General features: G+C 39.9%; 1 protein-coding gene across 2 annotated transcripts in view; it reads left to right on the top strand.

The window, feature by feature from the left end:
* The window catches only part of gabrb4 (gamma-aminobutyric acid type A receptor subunit beta4), a 63632-nt gene extending 38830 nt beyond the window's left edge, over window positions 1-24802 (top strand). The window contains exons 3-10 of one of the 2 annotated variants that reach the window (XM_037748838.1): window positions 1614-1681; window positions 3421-3641; window positions 15726-15808; window positions 18923-19060; window positions 20644-20796; window positions 21985-22241; window positions 22868-22957; window positions 23228-24802. In XM_037748838.1, the coding sequence (XP_037604766.1) occupies window positions 1614-1681; window positions 3421-3641; window positions 15726-15808; window positions 18923-19060; window positions 20644-20796; window positions 21985-22241; window positions 22868-22957; window positions 23228-23581 (1364 nt within the window). In that variant the 3' untranslated portion in view covers window positions 23582-24802. The remainder of the gene's footprint in view (window positions 1-1613; window positions 1682-3420; window positions 3642-15725; window positions 15809-18922; window positions 19061-20643; window positions 20797-21984; window positions 22242-22867; window positions 22958-23227) is intronic. The other variant, XM_037748840.1, reaches the window with a different exon arrangement.
* Window positions 24803-25116: the final 314 nt, after the last annotated feature.

Here is a 25116-nt window from a genome sequence, read left to right as displayed (position 1 = left end):
AGTCCTGTGTTTGTTGGACCCATCCACCACAAGCAGTCTCTCTCACTTTTTATTCTACGTCACTAGCTCTAAGCGTAGCATATTTAAGTGGATGCATTTACATTGCAGTCAATACAGATTACATGACGTACAAATGACACGCCAAAAGCAAGAACGGCATTCTTATTGCACGCTGAATTACTTGCGATTACCCTGTCAGGCATTCCCCATTTAGTGCAACCAGGCTGCTCAAAAATGGTCATTTATCATGGCAGTTATTTATTGTAAGCACACAGATGTGAAGCATGTAATTGAATATTTTAAAAAAGTCCCTAAAATTAAGACAATGTTGAACATAATCTTATCTGTGTGATCATACGCAACACTGTCACACAGTGTGTCTGAAGCCACCCACTCTTGGTTACAGTGACTGTGGGTACATGGGGCATTGTGAATGGATAATCCTTGTAAACCTTAAGTTGTGTGAATATTGAAGTGGGCTAAGTGTTATCTGAACATGTAAGGGAGTCGATGTGCATAGCTGTTTACATGTCTACAGCATGTACTGTAATCATGTAAATGAGGCACAGTCTGCTCTTCCCGTTCCTTGTCAGCCTAGAAATTAGGATGGATGAGTGCATTCTTCCCCAGTGTTGTTTCGTAAGCATAAGCTGAGAGTAACTGGTCTTTACTTTCTGATTTACGTACACTCTCTGAGCAACAAAAGCACATTTAAATTTTTCATCACTGTAGTTCAGCATGTGCAAATAATGCATAATGCAAGTCGTCTATCTGATGATGGTCTTTTAACTAAGAATATTGAAATCAGATGTATGGGTGAAATCCATTCTTCAGAGTTGCAAAAATGTACCAGTATACAAATCTGATGGGACTGGGTATGCAACTGAAGTTATCAAACAGTTTTAAGTGAGAAAAAGAAGAATAATGCTTTAAGAACATACGTGAAATTTAAGATTAGGCAAAGGTTAGAAATCCAATGAATTTAACTAGGGCTGTCAAAGTTAACGCGATAATAAAACGTTAACGCAAATTCTTTTAACGCCAATAGTTTCTTTAACGCATTAACGCAACTTGCGTTTTTGAGGTTGTACCAGGCTCAGCTTTTAAAGGTAGAGTGAAGACACTGGCAGCATATGAAACTAAAAAACCTAAGGAATTCATTGGTACATCGGTGTCATACTAGTTTATCGCGAAGGACGCTAAATAACGCGCCAAACATACGCAAAATTTTGGCGAGGAAAAACTGGCATGGCCATTTTCAAAGGGGTCCCTTGATCTCTGACCTCAAGTAATGTGAATGAAAATGGGTTCTATGGTATTGTAACTATTTACAATCATGTGATTAATCACAATTAAATATTTTAATCAATTGATAACCCTGATTTTAAGTGAGAATTTGAAACTTAAAAAGAAAAAAAGAAAAGAAAATACTCAAAGAATATACATGGAATTTAAGATTAGGCAACAATTAGAAATCCAATGAATTTAACATTATTACTATTCCATCAATTTACTCTGCTTGGCGCAGTCGAAAGTGCATTTGACGTACAGTATTTTCATGTTGTCCTTATAGTGCTTTTTAACTGACTTCAGTTTTTTCTCTCTTCCCTCAGGTCCTCCAGTCACCGTAGGAATGAGCATCAACATAGCGAGCATCGACTCCATCTCAGAAGTAAACATGGTAAGTTACGAGCCTCTTTGTCTTATGATCCCTCACTGGCTTCCCACCCACAACTACTGCCCATTGTGATTGTTGGACTGAATGACCTCTACAGAGTATCTGTGGTGGTGGGCAAGAAATTTACACATCTTTCCACTGAATGAAACCTTAGTTTTCACGCTAAACATGACAATTTACCTTTTTTTTGTCTTTAACTACTAATAATTTGCTCATAGTGTAATCCCCACACTACTCAGCCAGACAGCACATATTGTTTAGCTCTGGCACAGACTTGAGAGCAATCAGGAATGCAGGCTGAGTTGTGAAGAAGGCAATATGGCCGTTGTCTTAGTGACGTCATTCAGTCCTCTAACACTCTTTATTTCACTCAGCGTGACTCCTCCCATATGCTGAGGCTGCTTTCCTTTTTTAAATGTTTGTGTTTTTTCTTTCACCCTCTCTGCTTTTCTTTCTTCTTTTTTTTATTTGTCTCACTTTTACTCCTGTAGTGATCAAAATATTGATTGAAATGATCAAATCCACAGCAGACTTTGTTACCCCCGCCAAGGAGGTTATGTTTTTGGTTTGTTTGTCTGTTTGTCAGCAGGATTGTAGAAAAACTACTGGCCTGATTTTCATGAAACTTGGTGGAAGGGTGTAGCATAGGTCAAGGAAGCAGATCTGAATTACTATTGTTAACATTGCGAGATAGGAAATTTGGCCTTGGAGGAGGTCTGCGCTCTCCGAGTGCCCTTCTAGTTTTAAATATGTTCATGATCTGCTTGAGATATCTTCGCTCTTGTACATCTTTGACTCATTCAGTGGAGTTCAGAGGAACACTTTTGATTAACGATAAGTCAAATGTTCAAATGCTGAATTTCATATTGCATGGATTTAAAATTTCATGTACAGTAGGGTATTAAAACAATGTTCTCACTGATTAAACAAAAAGCACACAAAATGTCAATGTTTGTAACTGCTTGCTCTTCTCATAGTCAGTCAAGTGTCAATAACAGTTGTCTGTGTTTTTGTCAAACTAATTTAGAGCGTCTTTCCTCAAATCTGCATTTGAGATTGCTCATTTTTTAATGGGTTGATTGAGTTGTTTGTCAGTAGTATGGTTGAGCGCTCATTAAGACCTCTGTGTTCATTCACTTAATCATGAGTGATACTTTTCAAAAGAAAATACATTGCATCATTAACTACAAAACAGGATGTACATAAGGGATACTAGCTGTCTTCACATGCATCATGCTTAAACACATGAAGCGTGATTTGAAGATGCTATTTTAACTTTTAAAAATGATCTGATCTGAATGGCACACAATATTTCAAATCACTGGACTGTGTAGGTTGAAAATGAAGCCAATGTGTATCTTTCATGAGTCTGACCGTAGACTACAGACCAGAGGGACAACGATGCATTAGCAGGCACACATTATATCTCCACTTAAAGGAACAGTGTGTAACATTTCCGGTGATCTATTAGCAGAAATGAAATATAATATTCATAACTATGTTTTCATCAGTGTTTAATCACCTGAAACAAAGAATTTTTTTTTTTTCCGTTAGCTTAGAATGAGTCAAACTCCCAGTTTTATAACTGTGCCCACTATGAAGGGCTCACTGGCAGGAAACAATAACATAAATACAAAACAGAAAGCATTTTTTTTTTTTTGCTAAATTGTTCCCATAGCTCATGACCAACTGAATTGTTTTTTTTTGTCTGTGACTTCATATGAGTTTTTCCTCCTCCCCAGGACTACACCATCACTATGTATTTCCAGCAGAGCTGGCAAGATAAGCGTTTGGCCTATAATGAAATGAAGCTAAACCTGACTCTGGACAACCGTGTAGCAGACCAGCTTTGGCTCCCTGACACCTACTTCCTTAATGACAAGAAGTCCTTTCTTCACGGTGTGACGGTAAAAAACCGTATGATCCGACTGCACCCAGACGGCACTGTCTTATACGGGCTGAGGTAAGAACGCTGGAATCTGCAACTCTTATTGTAGTTTGTGGCTAATCAATACTGTAAATTTGTTGTCGTTTTCCATCCGGTTTGGTTTTGTTTTTTCCATTTCTACATGTATCTACTGGGTGAATCTGAACTACTGGTACTAGTTGCACTTTTCAGAGATGATTTACACGAAGAAAAAGAATGATACGGCTGTCGAGATTTTGTGCAGCCAAAAAAAAACTTGTTAATTCACACAAACTGACAGTTGCTCACCACAAAAGTCATTACTGTTGAGAAAACAGATTTAGCAACACATGATCAGTGTTAATTGTAAACTAGTGCTTGGCTTCTAGGAGTGCAATGGCTGCTTGTGCCAAAGTGTGAAATTGATTTGATGAATGGTTCTAGAGTAATGCTAAAGACAGTCATAAATACATACAGTACATACACAGACAGACAGAGATTCCTTCCTTTATAGCTAGATGATGCTACTACAGCGCCACCTATTGGCCAAATGGCACCAAATTTGTCATGGTCACTCAGACATCATATCTACACATGTTCACCAAATATGGTCCCAAACGCACAAAGTGTTCAGGGTTGAGGGCCAGCTAGCTATAACAAAACTGAATGAACATCAAAAATTCAAAAAAGTAACTTTTTCCAGTTTGGTCCAGAGATGTTTTGTACCAAATTTGGTGATGATTGTAGGAGAAGTAGCGAAAAAACTGATTTGGACACAATTCAAAATGGTGGAAAATCTATCTAGATGCAGTTGGGCGTGGCTTATATCGATAGATTCGTCTCATCCCACAGAATTTTGCTTCTCAGAGTTAAGTTACAGGCCAAAACGTATCATTGATTGTTACACCGCCACTATCTGGTCAATTTGCACCACATTCGACACTGCACTCCCTTGGGTCCTGAGCAATACAACCGCCAAGTGTGAAGTCAGTAGGGTGAGAGGTTCTCGAGATATGTATGGGACATACAGAGAGACAGACTGAAAGACAAACAGACAGAGATTCCTTGCTTTACAGTTAGATGCATGACTGCAAGTTTGAACTAAAATAATGTGGGTAAAAGCAATACTATGTTACTTTTTAAAGAAGAACTCACACATTCTTCCTCTTACAAATTAAATTATATACGCATTAAAAGCCACCACTGCTCACTTCAATACACTGAGGGGTTTGGCGGCTACAGCCTTACTGGTCTGATATGACAAGAATCTTATGGTGGCAAATGTTAGCTAAAGACAAAACAGGTCAGGTGAAGTGGACAATCTAAATTGCCACTGGATGTTATTATGAGTGTTTGTCTGCCTGTACCCAGCGATTAACTAGAAACCTAGTCCAGGGTGTTTCTCTGCCTTTTGCCCAGTGCATGCTGGGAGTTCCCTAAAAAAGCAAAGTGGTATATGGTATAGAGAAGGGATGGATGGATTTTTCGTGTCTTTTTAAATTGTACTTTTGGAAAGGTTTAATAATGCAAGAAGATGAAGCCTCAGAAGGAAATATGGATATACAGGAAAAATATTTAATTCATGCAGTGATAGGGCTTACCTCACCGTGAACCTAAACAGCATTAGCACATACAGAAATGGATAGAAATCTAGAGCAGGAGCAAACGCTTCATTAAATATTAGACCAGAGAACTTAGTGTAATTGCCAACAGCAGACTGCTGAAGACCCAGACATACTCATGATAACTTTTAATTAGATAACTGCTGCCTTTATTATTCGTCTCTGTCATGCAGCAGTAATACAGCAAGTGAAAATGTTGATGACCTCACATGTGGCGACAGAAAAACAAAATCACTGTTGCTAGTGTTCAGGTCCTATGGCAGGATGAATGATGACAGATTTATTTCTGGCAAGAAAAACAGCCTTTAAAGCTTTATTTATAAAGTTAATAGTCCACAAAGTTCTAAGTGTGACTCGGGACAAACAACAACAATATTTTGGAGGGAGATGGGTACATTAAAACCAAGACTCGTTGTCCCAGAAAGGCTAAAAAAAGGTTCAAAATACTCACCACCTCAACGTCCCAGATCACTTTGACAAACTAGACAATTCAGTCAACAGTAAATATGAACAGAGGGACCCATCTGAAATCCCCCGGGGACGGCTAAAAGTACGACAGCGTCCTGAGGTTTGTTCAAGCTCAGAACGGATCGCTGCTTTTCTTAACACAAGTCATTAAAATAAAGTAGTTTGATGGAGGCGAGGAAGATGGGAACGTGTTTTTGTTCCATGAATAAAAGAAAATGGCAGTGACAAGGCGTAGATCATACAAAGTAATGAATTATTAATGCAATAATCAGTATTCAGAAACTCTGAATTACTGAATTGGTGCTGACACAAAAGGAGATTTGATGGCAAAAGTTTTTTTTTCTTTTTTCTTTTATGACTCTTCACAAGGTATCAACTTTGTAGAAATGCAATCTCACTGCTGCTGAAGACCACGCTGCAAATGTCTGCCTGCTAGATGAATCTTTAAGGTTTGTTCTTTACCCTCTGTGATAGTGGCACATGGGCATGGCAATGTAAGCCGATCCGTTCTCACTCCCAACTCGTCAAATACTGCCGTTTGGTAAGTGCCCCACGGCATCGGGAACCGATGTACGGATGCACCATTTAGCAACAGTTGTGACGAACCAATCTTTCAGCTAAGTCCAATGTAAACCCACCCGTGGCGTTATTCGACGGTCAGAGCAAGTGACATAGTATTAATAGCATGAGAGTCCACAAAGGGCGGGCGGGAGTGGTGGTGGATGGGTCAAACAAACACAAGACTTTCAACCAAGAGCCCGGCGTTCTTGTCCCGTGTGACACTAAAAGTAACATTGACTTATTTAGTCATGTGATTCGTTAATATCATAAGTCACATGAGTCATGCGAGTCGGTAGTTACATGAGTCGTTAGTATCGTCAGTCCCGTGACTCACATAAGTTGCTGGTCGCGTGAAGTTAACGTTAACATCAACCACAACCGTTTTCTAACCCTAACTAAGTGGTTGAGTTGCCAAAATCCAACTTCCTGTGAAACCAGAAGTTTATTTTAAAAGGACACTATGCATGTAACGAGCGTATACTGACACGCCGTCCCTGGTCCGTCCAACAGTAAGGCACACAGGGAACGTCAGTAGCGTGTGGCGCGCCGTGCACGGCAAAAATAGACAGTGATCTTTTGACAGTATATTGACCAGTATATTGTATCATAACAACAACATTAATAAAGTTTTAATGTTTATATCTGTAGAATATGTTACAGAAAAAGTAAAGATTTATTTTTAACTTCAACTTTTTTCTGTGGACAGAATTCCTTCATTTGTTAAGACTTTTATTCTGAAATGAAATGCAGTGTTGTAGAAAATGCAATGACTTGCAGGGGTCCATGAATGAATAAAGTACCAGGTTTTAAATGTGGATTATTACTGTTATTTACAAATGAGCAGACTCCTTTTAACCCTTTTCTGTCTAAAATAAATATAAATCACATTTATGATGAAGTGAAATGGCCATTATGAAAGACGCTGCCAGTGTGGACGCCATACGCGTGAGAGACGCAGTAGTTGCTGCTGACGTGCCCAGTCTAGCCCAGGCGTAACACAAGAGGCTTATCCCGTGTGACGGTCTCAAATGCTGAGGGTCACTGACCAAGCGGCGGTAGGCTATTTGACGAGTTGGGAGTGAGTATATGTTGTTGGAGCAGTATGGTGCCACCCTGAGAGAGTTCTGGAGCAGGATGAGTATATCATTTGTTAGAGAAATACATCAGCAGGTACCCATTGGGGCATGCTTCAATAAAGGCCAATCAAATCGCCTTCTGTCATCCCCCTTCTGCTGCTGTTTAATGGCTGTAACAGAAGGACCTCATACATCCTACAGGCAGATAACATTATAAGTAAGAGCAACCCATTTGTGTAAATGCTAATGCGACATCAATCAATTAATTAAACGCATCTTTGATTGTCTTAAAATGTGTGCTAAATGAAAAACTTCACATACGTGTGCCTCCACTAAATAAAGCAGGTGGGAACGGGATCAATTTCACGCCGTTTGGTGCCAAAATGACACCGCGCCACCTGATCTGAATAAACATTGCCAGCTGCTCCACTCAGCGTTACGTACCTCAGCACATCCAGTTTTCTTTTGGAAGCCACAAAAGTACCAAGCAGGCATAAGCATAGTAGCCCAAAATGGACTCGAGCCAGAAGAAAATAGCATTACACCTGCATTTGCACCTCTGCTGGCTTTGTGCCCGCATGAAACAGAAGACTGTTGCTAGGGGCACTAGCATCCTCCAACATCTCATCTTCAAGCATACTGCACAGGGGCTTACTGTTACCATCACCCACTGCAGTAATGGTATAAAAGGCAGATGGCATCAGGCCTTTGGATGTGTCCTCCAGACCATTTTTTCAGCAGTGTACAGTAATTAGAAGCAGTGCATAATCTACATGCTATGGTGATTTCAGGAAGCCTCCTGTAAAGCATGCAATTAAATCGCTTTGTGAAAATGGTTAATTTTGCGCAAGGGTTGTGTGGACATTTATTTTTTTCTGAGCAACCATAGATTTGTGTTCTCAGTTCAATTCATTTGAACCTTGCGCCTCTTCAAGTTTGACCACTTGAGGTTTTCTTAAATGCGTTTTCTTGTGAAAAACGCCCCTTTGAATCCGTCCCCCCGTGCTACTCTCAAGCACAGTAGAATGCAAACTGTGGACAATCACATTACACACACTGCTGCACCTAGTGCTGCGCTCTCACCTATCCACTCACTGTGAAATGTGCTGATACTGGTGTTTGCCCTTTTTTTTTTTTTTAAAAACAAACATTATTTACTTTGATTCCCAACTAGTACTTACAGAGATTTTAATCTGAGCTGTGCTGATTTGTCTTGATCAAACTCTTCTATTTTCGTATTCATTTTAAGTACAAGCTCAACTTCACAACTGTGTCCACATTGTTTTACCCGCTGATCTCGTGTTGAGCATAGAATGGTCTTTATTCTGTGGATAAACCGTGCAGATTACATCAGCTTTTTAGATTGCATCAGTTTTCGCCAGGGTTGTTTTATTTTTCTACAAACATAGACATATATAAGCAATCAATTGTGAGTGAAGACTGATTTTAAGTGACAGAATTAACAGAAATCCACATTTAATTAACTAAAATCAGATCTGATTCTGACTGTTAAGTGATAGACTTAGTTTATAGTTGTCCTTATTGCTGAATCTTCCATATTTTAATACATTGATCGTGGTTTGGGGTAGCGGGCGGCACAGTACTCAGCAGCACTGCCTAGTCAAAGTTCTAATGTTCAGATCATGGCCCCGGTCCTTCCAATGTGACTGGTACCTGTGGTTATGTGTGTTTCTGTGGCACAGATTCCTCCCACAGTCCAATGACCAGTGGTGGAAATAAACTAGGGTTTTGTCCGAAATCGCATAGCCTACTATGCACTATGCTCAATATGTGTACTATCGTTCAACATACTTTCGTGTGAATAAACAGTAGTAAGTATCATTTCAGACGCACTGAGCAATAATTTACGTCGTCACTTCCTGATAGCCTACTTGTCTCCTTGTTTGAGACGCGTAACCATAGTAACCCATGCCAACCTCAGGTGAGAAAAACGACGGTTTGTGAGAATCAAAGTCTGAATTAATTTAAAAACAACATTACGCCTCTTATACTTAAAGTTAAATTAAAGTTTATTGATGTTACGGAGCTGTCTGTCAACGTCCGTTATGAGCATTGGCGTCACTATTGCATTACGTTGTGGGATATTTATGCTGCTGTAGTGACCAGCATTGCATTCTGTAATATTTCACCAGAAATAGTGTGCAATTTGTGTACTATTGGTTTCATACTAAGGTTTCAGACATACTAAAAAGTCTCACATACTGTTATAGCGTACTAAATAGCATGTCAGTATGGAATTTCGGACAATGTCAGCCAATTAGACTGTTATCAGGTCATTAAGTGAGTGTTTTCAGTGGTTATAAGCCTCATAGATGTGGGTCAGAAGGGGCCTAATACACCCACTAGTAGGTTTTATCATCGATTCACATGGGCAATTTGTAGCCTAAACCTAAAGAAGCTGTTTTGTTGGTGTTCAAAATGTTTCATTCAGTTTTACGTGTTAGAACGTGTTGCTTTTAAGTTTCACTTTCACTTTTACAACATAGTAGGCCCCTACTGACCCACATCTATGAGGCTTCTAGCGACCGATAACGCATGCTGATAACATTCTAATCGGGTGACAATGTAATGATCACTGACAGGGGACATTTTGCTGCAGAACAAGTTCTTTTACGTCTGATACTTTAAGTATATTTTGCTGATAATACGTCTGTACTTGATTGTAGGACTTTTACCTGTAATGGAACATTTTTCATCGGTGTACTGGTACTTAAATAAACAATCTGAGTACCGCTGCCGATGACATATAAACAAAGTGGATTGGAGACTATGAATTGGTCCATATGTGCATATGCCTTTCCCCAGGAATGGCCAGGAATGATGATGGACTGTAGGTCCAAAATTCAAATAGAATCTGGAAAACTGCCCCCAACTACGTCCCTAGAATGATGTTGCTTTTGCAAACCTTGCTTAAAATGTCATTTTTGTTTACTTGAGATATACTGTCGCTAGATTTTATTTTTATGTGAAGAGGAAGGAGGGAGTGGGCCGGGTCTGAAGACTGCTGAGTGGTGCAGGAGAGCATTGAGTGTTGCAAACAAACAAAGTCATTGGAAACATCAATAAAAGAAGTTGGTGTCAGTAGAAAGTGTCCAGCCCTGTTTGTGTATGATAGAGCAGCTTTTTTTCTAACTCGACCAGTGGGTTGAGAGGCTGAATCATTGTTAGCGGGCTGACGATCCAGTTTGGTAGCGCACCGGGTCCTGAGAGCATTGAAGGCTTTGTTGAGCTAAGCGTTTGCCAGATGGTGGTTTCTCTCTTCCCATCTCGTGTTCCTCTGTTTATTAAACCGTGGTGTAGTACTATGATCTTCTTTTGGTAAGCAAGCTGCCTCGCAGAGAAGGATACAGGAGTAGACTGTGTAGGTGTCAAAACTATTGCTCATATTATCTGAAAGCCTGTCTGTCTGTAGCGCAGAGCCTCTGGGATCCACCTCCGGATTGCTTTTAGTTGCCACGTAATGCTGGCACGATGCACGGTCTGAGAAGCCAAGAGTGGCCTGTAGACACGAGTGGAATGCACCTTTATTTGTGAATTAAAAGTTTTTTTACTTCCTACGCCTACTAGTAAGCTAGCTAAACTAATACACAGTCATATACTCCTCTGCACCCATCCCAGACATGGCATTTTTCTAATCTTGCAGACTGATTTTAACACCCTGCAACATGCCCTATCGGATCTGAAATTGCTTTTAAACTCAACAAAAACTACAACTATGATTTTCTCTCTTGGGCGAACAAAAGTTCCAACCTTTTCTATTAATGGTGTCTCTATTCAGCCTGTTGATAATTACAAGTACTTGGGAATTTGGATGAACAAAAGTCTAAATTTTAAATACCATATTGACCATCTTGCAAAGAAAATTAAAATTCACACTGTTTTTTCTGTACATGCTAAAGTCCTGTTTTTCCCATGGCATCAAGTAAATGCTTAGATGCTGGCATTTCCTGACCTTTTTGAGGTATGTCACTAATTCTAGCTTCAGGACTCATCATTGTACCTTAGCATGGTAGGATGGTCATCCCTCACTTTCGTGGGTTACAGCATTGGAATATTTTAATCTATAAGATCATCTCTGGCAAATTTCCTTCTTACTTAAGCCGGAAGTTTGTATTTCTGCAAAATATTTATAGTCTTAGGTCACACAAATGGCTTCAGTTTAAAGGTCCCATATTATAAAAAAGTGAGATGTTCATGTTTTTTTTTTATTATAAAGCAGGCTTAAGTCCTATATAAATACTGTGAAAGTATCAAAACACTCAATCCACAGGGAAATACACACAGCCCGTATTCAGAAACTCTTCATTTGAAACTGGATTTCTGCCCATTCGTGATGTCACGAATATACAATATTTAGACCCCTGAAACAATTTTAAACGTAAACATTCTAAATGTGTCCCAGTTTATTCCTGGTTGTGTAGTGTATGTGAATGTCATCAGCCGACAGGAGGTACACATGGACCCAAGCTGTTGCCTAGCAACGCAATTCTGTTGCAATTCCGTTGCAATTCCGTCAAAATGTGCTAAAACGGAGCGTTTCAGACAGAGGGTAAATACAGGCATATTCAGGCTGACAGTACGAGGAAAATAACGAGTTTTTTGAACATTACAGTATGTAAACATGTTCTAGTAGAAACACAAAATACAAGTATGAACCTGAAAATCTGCATAATACGGGACCTTTAAAGTGCCTCCTATTAGTACAGAAGCTGGCAAAATAAGCCTGTTCCACTATAGTCCTGGTCCTGGAATGATCTGCAGGCCAAGCTTAAACTTGAGAACTTTATCCCTTTAAATGATTTTAAACATAGAATAAAGGAAATGGTCACTGCTAGCTACAATTGCTTCAATTAACTAACAAACACATGACCAACATGCTGCCCTGTTAATGCACTGTATGATGTAATGTACTTTGTCGTATCTATTGTTGCAGCCGTGATTCATTGTTGTTGTCTTGTTATGTTACGGACGCTGCTATTTGACCCCGTCTTGGCTAGGTCTCACTTGTAAAAGAGCTTTTAATCTCAATGGGACTTCCTAGTTAAATAATGTATATGATGATTGATGATGAGTTTAGTTTATTTTGCATTGTAAGGACATTAAAGCAGTCACATTTGCAAAAATGATTCTCAAACTCTTACAGTAGCGATCATGACAAAACATTACAACCCGACTAATATCGTATATCATGTTGAAACCAAAGCAAACAGACTGCTGAGTGTGGGATTGCAGTGCCTGCTCAGGTCTGCTGGCTGACCGCCTCTGGTGGGACTGTAAGTTGCTGACCTACATCTGCTGACATTTCCAAATCCCAGGCCCTCGCTGTGAGCCGTCCCAACTTGTGCCTACTCAATGAGGATTCTCTCCTGACTTGTTAACTGTCACATATAAAGTCAATTTTATTCGTCCCGTTTTTTTTTTTCTTCTCTGCCAGGGGGTAAAGAATTCATTTCTGTCCATTACTCCGAGCTGCTGCCAGGGTTCCGCTGCTTCACTGTGCTACCAGGGGTATTGTCTTTTAAGAACAGTAACTGTGTCTCGACAGGATATGTCTTTCTGTTTATGATCACGGAGGACACAGGGCCGCTCTACAGCTTTGGGTTTCAGGCAGTACATTTTAGTTTCTCCATATTTTAGGTTGTTCCATTTTTCACTGGATACAATAAGATGCAACTTTGGCACACTTCTTTTTTTGGTGATGTATTTGTGTAACCTCTAGTTCACTTTTTGGGGCCAAGGTTACTTGGTAGATTTGTAAAAGGCTGTGGTTATAATGTGTTGGAGGTTTCTATAGTTTACTGTCCTTAGACTTAAAGAGGACCTATTATGCTTTAGTGCTTTTTCCCTTTCCTTTAGTGTGCTTATGTAGTTTTTTGTGCATGTAAAAGGTCTGCCAAGTTACAAAGCCCAAAGTCCACGCCAAAGGGATTTACTCTCCCCCACAGAAACACTGCTTCTGAATTGTCTGAAATGCCTCGCTAGAAGTCCCGCCTTTTCTTCTGTATTGGGTGATGTTACATGGCTTTGTTGAATACTCAGTTCTGATTGGTCAGTCACTGCGTTCTACAGTCTGTTATGTCTTTATAGCAGACCGTTACTATGTATATTCTGATGTCGGACTCTGGCGGACCATTTTTGTGTGAAATGATTGATTTCTTAAGTAAGTAGCCGTGTAATAAGCGGGATAATGTACAGCTAGCGGGTTATTGTTTTGAAGAACTGTGTCCATAGCAACGGTCTGTTAAACATAGCAACGGTCTGCTATAAAGACATAACAGACTGTAGAATGCTGTGATTGACCGATCAGAACTGAGTATTCAACAAAGTCATGTAATAAATTTGCATAATACCTGCCTAGCGGCTAGTTTGGCACGCCCTCAAACAAAGCTAGTTAAAGCAGAGCTGGAGCGGAGTCTGAAGAGTTTGGTTCGGTTGACCAGTCACAACAGAGTGGGCCAGCTGACCAATCACAGCAGACTCGTATGAGAGAAATGAGCCGGTATGAGAAAAATAAAGCTTTTTCTTTAACATTAAATCATGTAAACATGTTCTAGTAGAAACCCAAAATACAAATATAAACCTGAAAATAAGCATAATTGGTCCTCTTTAAAGCCCCTGGCCTAAAAACGTTCTCATCGGCTTCTTACTCTGAATGATAGGATCATTACATTTGGATTCAGTGCCAAACAATTTTGGTTATTTCACATTAAAGATTTCTGTTTTCTTTTTTTTCCCCTCTATGTATAGTAGCTAGTAACATAGCCGTTTATTCACACCGACGTCCACCGCTCCGAAGAGAAACATTATGGAAAAGAGCTTTTTTTTCTTCAACTTTTTGTCTGGAAAAATCATGATTGCAAGTGACCTTTGGTATTAATGTAATTAGGCATGATGCTATCTCCTCCCAGTGTGTGTCAGTTGTAGCCCTGCTGTATACTCAGAGCAGAGGAGCACTGCAAGGCAGCAGGGAGGTACGGTACAGTAGAGCAGAGCAGAATGCAGCTTAATGCTTGTGCAGCAGAATGCAGCTCAGTGTCATTGTGAATAATAAATATATACCTGTCACACAATTTGTTTATGTATTATTTTCTTTACCCTTCTGGTGCCTCCTGCTATCATGGAGCCAGAGGCCCCACATGCTTGTGTTAATCTGGCCCAATCAGCTTTAACAGAACATATTTTGTTTTCCAATTACCCGCCGACAGCACTCTGTTCACCCCACCATGACCAATTTACAAACTCTGTGTTCAAGCAATATATTTCCAATGCAAACAGCTTATTATCTACTGTAATACTAATTCTATGTACTGTAGATGGTGGTGCACATTTTCTTCTACAGCGTCAATGTAAAACCACACGCTGTAGCAGCAATAGGTGGCTTTGACTTAAACATGATTGATAATGTATCCAAAAATGCGAAACGTGTTTTAAAGGGTAAAACTTCACATTACTCTCATCATGCTCTGTGTCAGGAGCCACTGGGGGAACGAGCTGGTGGCTCCTGACACCGAGATGATGAGCTGAAAATTAATTTTTCTATTTCATTTACACAGGAGGGCAGTAAGCGAATGAAAGCTAGTATGATGAACACATAGCAGCTGGTATGAACAGCAGAAATGTAATTACTAAAATGTGCTGCACCGGTAAATATTTCAGTTAAATGCCAAAGACCCCTACATGTGTAATTTGTAGCCAAAGCTGTTTTTTTTTTCTTCCTGGGCGACTGGATTTATTGATATTAATAAACTGCTATGCATACATATTTTCTAAAGCCACCTTGCAGAAATGCATATCTTGGAACTAGCAATAAATAACCTGCATTGACAAAATCGCAGATGCTGAGCAGTTAGCGATCCATATAAAGGGAAATACTTCTCCAGACTACTCACAGAAACATGAAGAATAAATCATATTTAAGAGTCTCTGGAAAAGGAAGAAAAATACTGTGGAAAATTCCCCGCAAAAAAACAAACTATCTCTTCTAATACAAGAGAGCAATGGTTTGCCACATGTACACAGGCAGAGTCTGCAGCTCCCACGACCCTGAACCACGAATGTGCTACACATTGAAACCCACTAAGATGCATGCGATATTGGAAAAATGTCTTCTCAGTAATATAAGTTTAAAAGCTTGGCGTGAATTATTGAACTGCTGCAGTGCTTTCATGTTTTCAACAAACAGCCACAAAATAATTACTCTGAAAGTGCAACTTGAGTAAGTGCCAGACACACTGGTGGTTCATCATATTGTGCAACATATTAAAGTTAATCTGTCACACACCATGACCTCCCTCTTTTCCTTCATTTGTGGGAAAACATTACACACATTTGTCTGTGTTCTTGTGTATCCACGTCTTTGTGATATCACCTAAATCTCTGTCTGCTTTTCTTAGAATAACCACCACTGCTGCTTGCATGATGGACTTGAGGAGGTACCCTCTGGATGAACAAAACTGCACCCTGGAAATTGAAAGCTGTGAGTATTTGTCTCTCATGACAGAGATCTTTACGCTGAACTTACAGCAGCCTTCAAAAACGCAATAAAGCATGACTGCCAGAAAGCTGTTTGTACTGATCTTAAAATCCTCACCTCTGAAAATGACATGTAATTAAGTGAAATTTTTGTGGTAAATACATTTGTGTGAAATGATTTAGCGGTGCCATTAGTGAAATATTTGACGTCTTTGCCAATGCGTGCCATTTTTCATACGTTTGACCTCTGCAGTTGACGTCTTGCCTTGAGAAATAGTGAAGGAATCATAGTACTTGATGATGTGCATTGATTACTATTCCTTCAGTATGACAGATGGACAGGGCCACCACTGGGTCTTTGAGTGGTCAAGGCAAAATGATAACATAAATATTGGGGACCTTACTTCACCTTCAATATGAGCCCCTAAATTACATAAGTTTCACCCATCACATCCACAATAATAATTTCAATGAATATTTGCATATGGAACACATAACTAGTAACTAATATGTAAGTAACAAGGAAGTAATGATTACTTATTGGTTATGTGTCATTTAGCACCTGGTTAATCAGGAATGATTCATTAAGGATGTGGTCAGTATGTAGATATCCAGATGTTTGCTTCAATAAGATAGTATCTAATAGTTTGTCCTCAGATACAGTAACTTAAATTGTACTGGATTAGTTGCCTTGGCAACATATCTTACAATATTAAGCTATTTCATATGCTGTTAATCAATTCATTTATTTATTTGGCATATTTCCCAATGGACATTTTGGCCATTGATCATTTAATCTGCTGGACAACTACACGTGATACCAGCTAAAAGCCGTAAACCATTTTAGAAACGTATATCTCTTTCCAACCTCTTCGAGTAACGATCACTATTACTTGTGCACCAAGCACAATGTTTAACCATGACTAGCTCGAAATTCACAAAACCAGCCTGAAAATTAAGAAAATCTGAAACGATTGCATGAGAGTCTATGGAGCAGAGCCGGTTAATTGTCGGACCCTGGTCAGAGCTGGCTGATGCTATGCTATGATTGGCTAGTCTGCGTTCGAGGGGTGAGACTTAGCGAAGGGTCAATTCTGTTCCAGATTTGTTCTGTATTTTAAAAAAAAATCGACCCACAGCAGTTATGATCCAACTCTTTTCAGGGGTTGAGTAGTACTCCCCATGACTGGTGAAATGGCCTTTATATGTAAAATCGGCGGAGTAACCCTTTAAGATCATAATTGAATTAAAAAAGATGCGTATCGTGCTCGTGAACTGGTAGCTTGACTCTTAAAAGGAATGTTCTGCATGTATATCTGAGAAGTCATTGTTGAACAGGTACATACATAAGGATGAAATTAAGATAAAATATCAGTCTTCACATGATATCACACAATATAATTTTATTGACATTTCATGTCTTTTTTTTCTCCAAATGCTTTAATTTAGATAAATCAATATCCAGGAGAAAAATGTGCTAGTGGTGTAATTAAAAATTGTATTTGCTTGATCATTTTCATCGACCACTCCATCAATCAACCCACTTGCTCAATACAGCAGATATTTGTGGTTGCTGTTGTTCAAGATGAAACTGCAGAGTGTTTACCCTCGGGGACATCAGCAGGCAATGAAATATGGATATGCCACCAATTTAAAAAGTTGCAAGAATATCTGCTGTTTATGCTCCTGGAATTCTCTGCACTAGTGGGAGTCATGCACATTAAACATCAGTTTGATTGATTAGGCAGGCAGTTGTTTCAATTTCTTGAACAATGTCACATTTCCTTACCCTGTAACCTCAGAGGGAGATTTAATGGTAATGAATCCTGGTCCCTTAGTGAGTTTAATGCCATCTAGGTCTGGACGTGGGGTAGTAGAATGTGAAATGTAGTAACACTTCCCGGACTGAGGAATTGCTCTGCAGTGAATGCATACTGGCCTATTGACGTAAATCTTCTGCTGTGGTCACTTTCAATTGCGCTGCCAGTCGAGAATGAGTGGGAGCGCCATACCAAGTGACACATGTTAATAAATATTCATGCAGCAGGTAATGCATGCAGTGATATAAAGCTCCACGAGAGTCTGGACAGTGGAGCATGTGATTGCAGGCCAGATTTAAGTCTTAGGTAGAAATGTTTTCCACTGAATGATTTTTTTTTGTTTTACTGCTGTCTTTGGTTTTGCATGGTCCTACTGGAGAAAATACTTCTCCTTAAACCCCATCTCCTCCCAACATCTGACCACTTTTACTAAACCTAACCCAGTAGTTTTGATGCCTAAACCTAAGCCAGTAGTTTTGTTGCCCAAACCTAACCCGGTAGTGTTGTTGCCTAAACCGACAGCAACCCAGTCATTTCGTTGCCTAAACCTAACCCGCTCTATTTGTTACCCAAACTTAATCTGGTAGTTTTGTTGCCTAAACCTAACTCAGTAATTTTGTTGCCCAAACATAACTCAGTAGTTTTGTTGCCCAAATCTAAACCGGTCTTTTTGTTGCCCCAAACCTAAACCGGTCTTTTTGTTGCCCAAACTTAACCCGGTAGTTTTGTTGCCCAAATCTAACCCAGTAGTTTTTTTGCCTAAACCTAACCCAGTAGTTTTGTTGCCCAAACCTAACTCAGTAGTTTTGTTGCCCAAACCGAACCCGGTAGTTTTGTTGTCCAAACCTAACTCAGTAGTTTTGTTGCCCAAACCTGACTCAGTAGTTTTGTTGCCCAAACCTAAACCGGTAGTTTTGTTGCCTAAACCTAACAGAAAAGTTTTGTTGCCTAAACCTAACCTGGTAGTTTCGTTGCCTACATATTTTTTCCTTTTTTACGATGGGTTAAGATTAAGATGACACTAGCCATTTTAGAATGTAGTCACAGATTCTTGCAATGCAATGGCCTCCAAAAGTCAATATATAAAAATACCAAGACTGAATATGTTGTGAGGTTGCTTAGCTCCGAATTACTGTAAATAAGTGTTTGTTTTGTCAAAGCAACCTCCACTCATTCTCCATACACATGGAATAGACTATAAATAGAAACATGGTTATCTTTAATGACTGCTTCTTCACCACACGTTTAATTTCCCTCTCTCTTCTCTCCACCCTGAATTTGCCCTGACCTCGACACAGACGGATATACCACAGATGACATCAAATTTTTCTGGCAAGGAGGAGACAGCGCTGTGACGGGAGTCGACAAGTTAGAGTTACCTCAGTTTTCCATTGTAGACATCCGCTTGGTGTCCAGGGAGGTCATGTTTACTACAGGTAAGGCTGTTGTAGAAAAATGCTTCTAATTAGGCGGAGAGTGTCCACTGCATACAAAAAAATATTCTTCCATACTGTATGAACACCTCTGGATCCGTGTCGCCAATGTGAGTTCTGTGAGTGGGAGCCTCAGTAAATACGTCATTGTCACTGCGGGGAATATGATTATATTTGGGTCGTGCAGGAAGACAATTTCCTTTTCGGTGCAGCAGATTGTAGGTGGCCATTTCCACATATTTATAAAATGTGCACTGACTTGCAAAAAAACAAAAAAACAAAGTGCAACTGAAGTACCAAACTTTGACTCGTGACAGCTCCAGTAAATGCTCTCTGACATATTTCATCATCACTGGTCCTAATAGAATCATGACTTAAATCACTGACAATCATCACTGACTAGGGTGAGGTGATGGCATGCAGTATGCTTTCAGTTCTATATGTTAATCTCTGACATACTACAGTATATAGAGATGGTGCACAGACTTTAGACAAGTTCAAAAGTGAAAAAGACAAATAAAGCAACCAAAAGTGACGTGTTAGTAACAGTAAGTCTCATTTTATTTAACCTCAGCTACCAAAAAAAGACAAAAGTAGAAATCAAGTGTGATTCTCATGTTTGAGTTTAATGAAACCCGTGAACTTTTGTCGCCGCCATTAATCTGGGATGTACTTGGGTGATCTAAGCCACTTGTCTCGGGTTTGATGAAGTATGTATGCTAAGGTATTGATTCATTAAAAGATTTACAGGAACCTGGAGATGATGAGGTCATTCATCATTGTGTGTTCCCCCCATAGCAAATAGCCTTTTAGATTAAAACCATCACGCTTATCTGAAGCCTTTTTTTCTCTTTGGTGACATATTGGAAATAAAACTGTAGATAGAACGCACAGAATGGAATTTAACTATATTTAGAGCAATTTGTATTGTTTCCAACCTCGTAAATATCTACTTATAGCTGAAGCGGAGAGATCCTGCCTTGATGTGTATATTGCTGTTTGCATCAGCATCGTATTGTTGTGGTTGTTTAAATTAAAGTGCAGTCAAAAGACCAATTAATGTCTTGGCACAACCACGCTGATATTTTCCCCTGCAAAATGCACAATGGAATTACCACCTTGCAACCACGTACTGTATATATTTCCTTTCCTCTTTTAGTGTAAAGGCATGCGTTGCAATTATGCACCTCTAAAATGCCCTTTTGGTAATGTTTAGAGGACAGAGAAAGTGCGAAAGAAAAGCAGAGCAGCTCTCTGTGACAATTCTCAGAGGGATGCTGGAGCTGCCTGCTGAGATAGGGGGTTGCAGAAAAATCTGCCGTGTTTGCGACTTTCTGCCATGTTTAATTGGAATCGAACTTGTCCCTGGAAAGGAATCCATCGCTTTGGGGAAATTAAGTGCTCCATCTGAACAAATGGAGAAATGACTACCCTGCGCGTTGTCAAAGTGCAGACTTTGGAACTCTTAAGTTGTGCCAACGTCCCCCCCCCCCCTTCCACCTTGTCTCCTTTTTTTTTCACTGATGTGTTTTCACTCTGCCCCTGCTCTTTTCCAAACGATCACTCCATCCTTTTCTCTTTTACAGGTTCATATCCAAGGCTTTCGCTGAGTTTCAGGATTAAGAGGAACATTGGATATTTCATCCTGCAGACGTACATGCCGTCCATCTTAATCACCATCCTCTCCTGGGTCTCCTTCTGGATCAATTATGATGCCTCTGCAGCTCGGGTGGCCCTGGGTAAGACACAGCCACCACCGCCACAGCATTATTATACTTCCAACTGTCCCTGTTAAAACCCAGCGGAACTAACAGCATGTCACATGTTCAGTGTTGTTGCGTGCATTGTCTGCATTTACTGGCACATGAAACTGTCAACTTTATTCAAGTCAACTAGTGCTGTGTAAACACTGACAGTAAACACGCTGATGTCCATGTTGTCCAAATATGATGTCCTATGTGGAGTGATAAGTAGTATTTCAATTAGAGCTGTCAAAGTTAACGCGATAATAACACATGAAAGCAAATTTGTTTTAACGCCACTAATTTCTTTAACGCAACTTGAAATGTTGATCTTCCAGAGGTTGCAGCAGGCTCAGTTTTAAAGCTAGAGTGAAGATAGTGCTATCATTTGAAACTATAAAAACCTAAAGAATCCATTGGTACCAATCATATTGTACTAGCTTGTCGAAGGAGCCTCCATAACGCTCCAAATTTTCGCTAAATTTTGGCGAAGAAAAACTGGCATGGCCATGTTCAAAGGGTTCCCTTGACCTCTGACTTCAAGATATGTGAATGAAAATGGGTTCTATGAGTCTCCCCTTTACAGAGATGCCCACTTTATGATAATCACATGCAGTTTTGGGGCAAGTCATAGTCAAGTCAGCACACTGAGCATATTTTTTATGCTAAATGCAGTACCTGTGAGGGTTTCTGGACAATATTTGTCATTGTTTTGTGTTGTTAGATGATTTCCAATAATAATTATATACATACATTTGCATAAAGCAAGCATATTTGCCCACTCCCATGAATTAAATACTTGGCAAATCTTCCTTTAAGGTACATTTTGAGCGGATAAAACAAATGTGTGATTAATTTGCGAATAATCACGATTAACTATGGACAATCGTGCGATTAATCACAATTAAATATTTTAATTGATTGACAGCCCTAATGAAAATATTACACCGACAGGGGCCAATCTGTTGCTTAATGACCACTTTTGCTCTTTTATTTTATGTTAATAAATGTATATGTTTTGTAGTTTTACCTACAAATTTAGAATGCAGGACTTTACTTTTAATGCTGTATTTTTGACTTTTACTAAATGATCTGAACACTTCTTCCATCTCTGAGCTACAGTAGCGTATAGGTCAGATGATGTCTAAATAACTTCTTTGTGTCTGTGTGTGCTGCTGTACTCAGGTGTGACAACGGTGCTTACCATGACAACAATTAACACCCACCTTAGGGAGACTCTCCCAAAGATTCCGTATGTGAAAGCCATCGACGTCTACCTCATGGGCTGTTTTGTGTTTGTGTTCCTGGCCCTGCTCGAATATGCCTTTGTAAATTACGTGTTCTTTGGCCGGGGCCCTGCGCAACAGAAGAAAATCAATGAGAGGCTGAACAAAGCCAACAACGAGCGCACAAGATACGAAGAGAAGCGCCTGAGGGAACAGGTTTGCATCTTCATCTACTACCTCTCTTTTTACTCTCCGTGTCAGTCAGGGTTCAAGTACTAAACGGCTCTGCACATAAGATTTTCTAGCCATAGCCGTTTTATCCACAGACACACATGCAGTATTCCCTGAAGTAATCTTCCAAATGCATACTGATGCCACCATAGCCCAATACGTATTCACCTACCATCATCCATTGCTTCTACCTCAAGCACTGACTGCTTTTTAATCGAGCATAGCCCTTTTCATTGAGATAGCGAATTCATCTAGGCTCAACGGTGGTGTAAACATTCTCATTTCTTATTTAGGTTGTTGTCTATGTTTATGCTGTAGGCTTCATTCATTCTCACTCTGCTACCTTGTATTTTAATTTTCAAACTAAACTTGACAAAACATCAAAATGCACAGGCGTCGGTTATTTGATTTGGTAGATGCCGAAGTGGACAGAGTGAATGAAGCCCAACCTGTTTTTTGTGTGTGTGAAGAACTAAATGCTATGCTTACAAAAAAGTTGTTTACTGTTAACTTTATGTGTTATGCATTGTGTAATTTTGAGAAAATGTGCTTATTTGCCAGAATTTTATAGCCGTTTTAATGTTCTCTTCATTTTTCTTTCACATTGCAAGGACTCCATTTCCGTGCCGTTTCAAACCAACACCTTCAGGTCATTTACACAGCGAAGAAATCTGTATCTCGAGGAACAAAGAAAAGTTGGGGTACATGTATTTAGAAATCATATCAGCTGTAGGCCAGCCCTCACAGTAAAGTCAGATGTGTTTTTGCAAGTGAAAAGTCACTAATAGATATATCTGTGTAAAGAAATTTTTGTTAACTATTTTGACGTTCCATATCATCCCTGCATTTTGACAGCTCTGGGGACGGGAGGGGGGGCTTAACATTAAGTTTCATTACTGGGGGAATTTTGGGGCTACTGCTCGACATTTCAGCCCCCCCTGACTCTCTGTGTCTTTCGCCTCTCCTCGCAGGTGGATGCTTACGGAAACATCCTCCTCACCACACTGGAGATGAACAACGAAGTGATGCCTTCTGACGTGGGGAGCAGCGTCAGTGACTCTCGGAATTCAGTCATGTCCTTCGACAGCTCCGGGGTCCAATTCAGGAAGCCCATGGCGCCCCGAGATGGCTTCAGCCACCACTCGCTGGACCGGAGCGCCATGCGGAGCCGGGCCAACTGTCGGCTACGACGACGCTCCTCCAAGCTCAAGTTGAAAATCCCAAACCTGTCAGATGTTAGCACCATTGACAAGTGGTCCCGGGTCATTTTCCCTATCACCTTTGGATTTTTCAACCTAATCTACTGGTTGTACTATGTGAATTGATGTGCATCCCACTAGGAATCATGGGCCATATTTTGAGAGCACATTAAATTGGCTTTGATACAGTTCCAAAATATGTATACACATATACAAGTTGAACATATGTATATGCATATTTATATATATTATATTTATATATACACGTGTGAAATCTGAAGGACCTTTCTGCTGTACAAAGTATTAATAGGATGACTTGAATGTTTAAGAATAATTGTGAGAGAAGAATTTCAAGGCTTTGAGTTTCTTTTTCCGCCCGAAAGAAAGAAAGAAAGAAACAAACGAACAAACACGAGACCCCGCCTGGGGTTTTTGGAACTAAAGACTGCATGATATTTTTGCTAAAAAAAAAAAAACGAGAAAGTGAGAAGCTCTTGAGAGAGAAAAGATGTCTCAGAGTCCCATCGACTTTTTATTGATACTTATTGTAATCAAAAATCCTCTACTGCAGCTCATGAAATCAGTGGTGGCTCGTCAGCTGAGTGAGATCCTTGACACCCCCTCCCGCCCCTCCGCCGACCCGACCCCCCACGACCCCGCCCATCGCCCATGGATAACATGCACGGAAATCTCCGGTTCTACTATGTACAGCAACCTTGTTTGGATTATGTGTTGTTCCTTGGGTTTTTTGAAGTGATATCGTTCTCTTTATCAGACATCAGCTCTGGCCTAATGGGCTCCATTAGAGGGGTTGTGTGGATGGGATGTTTGACCGCCGCATTCCCGCACCAGAGTCAACGCAAACTTGTGTTCCTTTCTCTTCTCATGTTATTTTTAGAAACACGTCCTTGCTGGTGGGGGTGGGAGGGGGGGTATTTTTCATTATGGTTGAAAACAAGTGCTGATTATTGTAGATATGATTTTGTCTTGAAAAATACTGTGATTTCAGAGAGTGTTGGAACATGTTCTAGAGCTAGGGCATTATGAGATAAAAGAGTCAAAGGTATGCATTACTCATTTTGATTGTGTGAAAAAAAAAAAAAAACATATTCTATACATTCTATCATTCAGTATTCTCATGAAAGTATACTTGTACTGTTTATTTCCTCCTATTGATTGATTCTCATGCTCTTTAGACGCAGAGTTCATTGACGTCATATCCTGCTTTGTGTTTTCGCTAATAGGAAAATGGGAGGATTGCTTTTGTGATTCGTTTGACCACAGCAAAAAGATGTGAGGACATGTATTTATATTCAAAAAGAGTCAACATATCAGCCCGCAGTTTGACCAGTTGTCATTCGGTATCTCTTTGTTCGTTCGTTGAGCATTCGTGTTGGAGTCGCAGTTCGTGAAGGCAAGATTATTTGATTGGGATAGTGATGTGGCAGAAGACGTGAGCAGAAGGAGTTAACATTTCACACTCAAAACGCGATCAGTGCCATCACACAAATACTCCGAAACCCCCGAGGATCAGATACATCAACCTAATCAGGAACGATGTAGTGATTCTTCGGGGGGGGGGGATGTGTGATAAATAGCCATGAATTGAAATAACGACCAAAAGGCCTATAATCCATATGCATTGATGTTTTGTTTTGCTC

The sequence above is a fragment of the Sebastes umbrosus genome, chromosome 17, assembly GCF_015220745.1.
Source record: "Sebastes umbrosus isolate fSebUmb1 chromosome 17, fSebUmb1.pri, whole genome shotgun sequence".
NCBI lineage: Eukaryota > Metazoa > Chordata > Actinopteri > Perciformes > Sebastidae > Sebastes > Sebastes umbrosus.
Note: the sequence above shows the minus strand (reverse complement) of the source record. Positions and strands in the feature narration are given on the sequence as shown.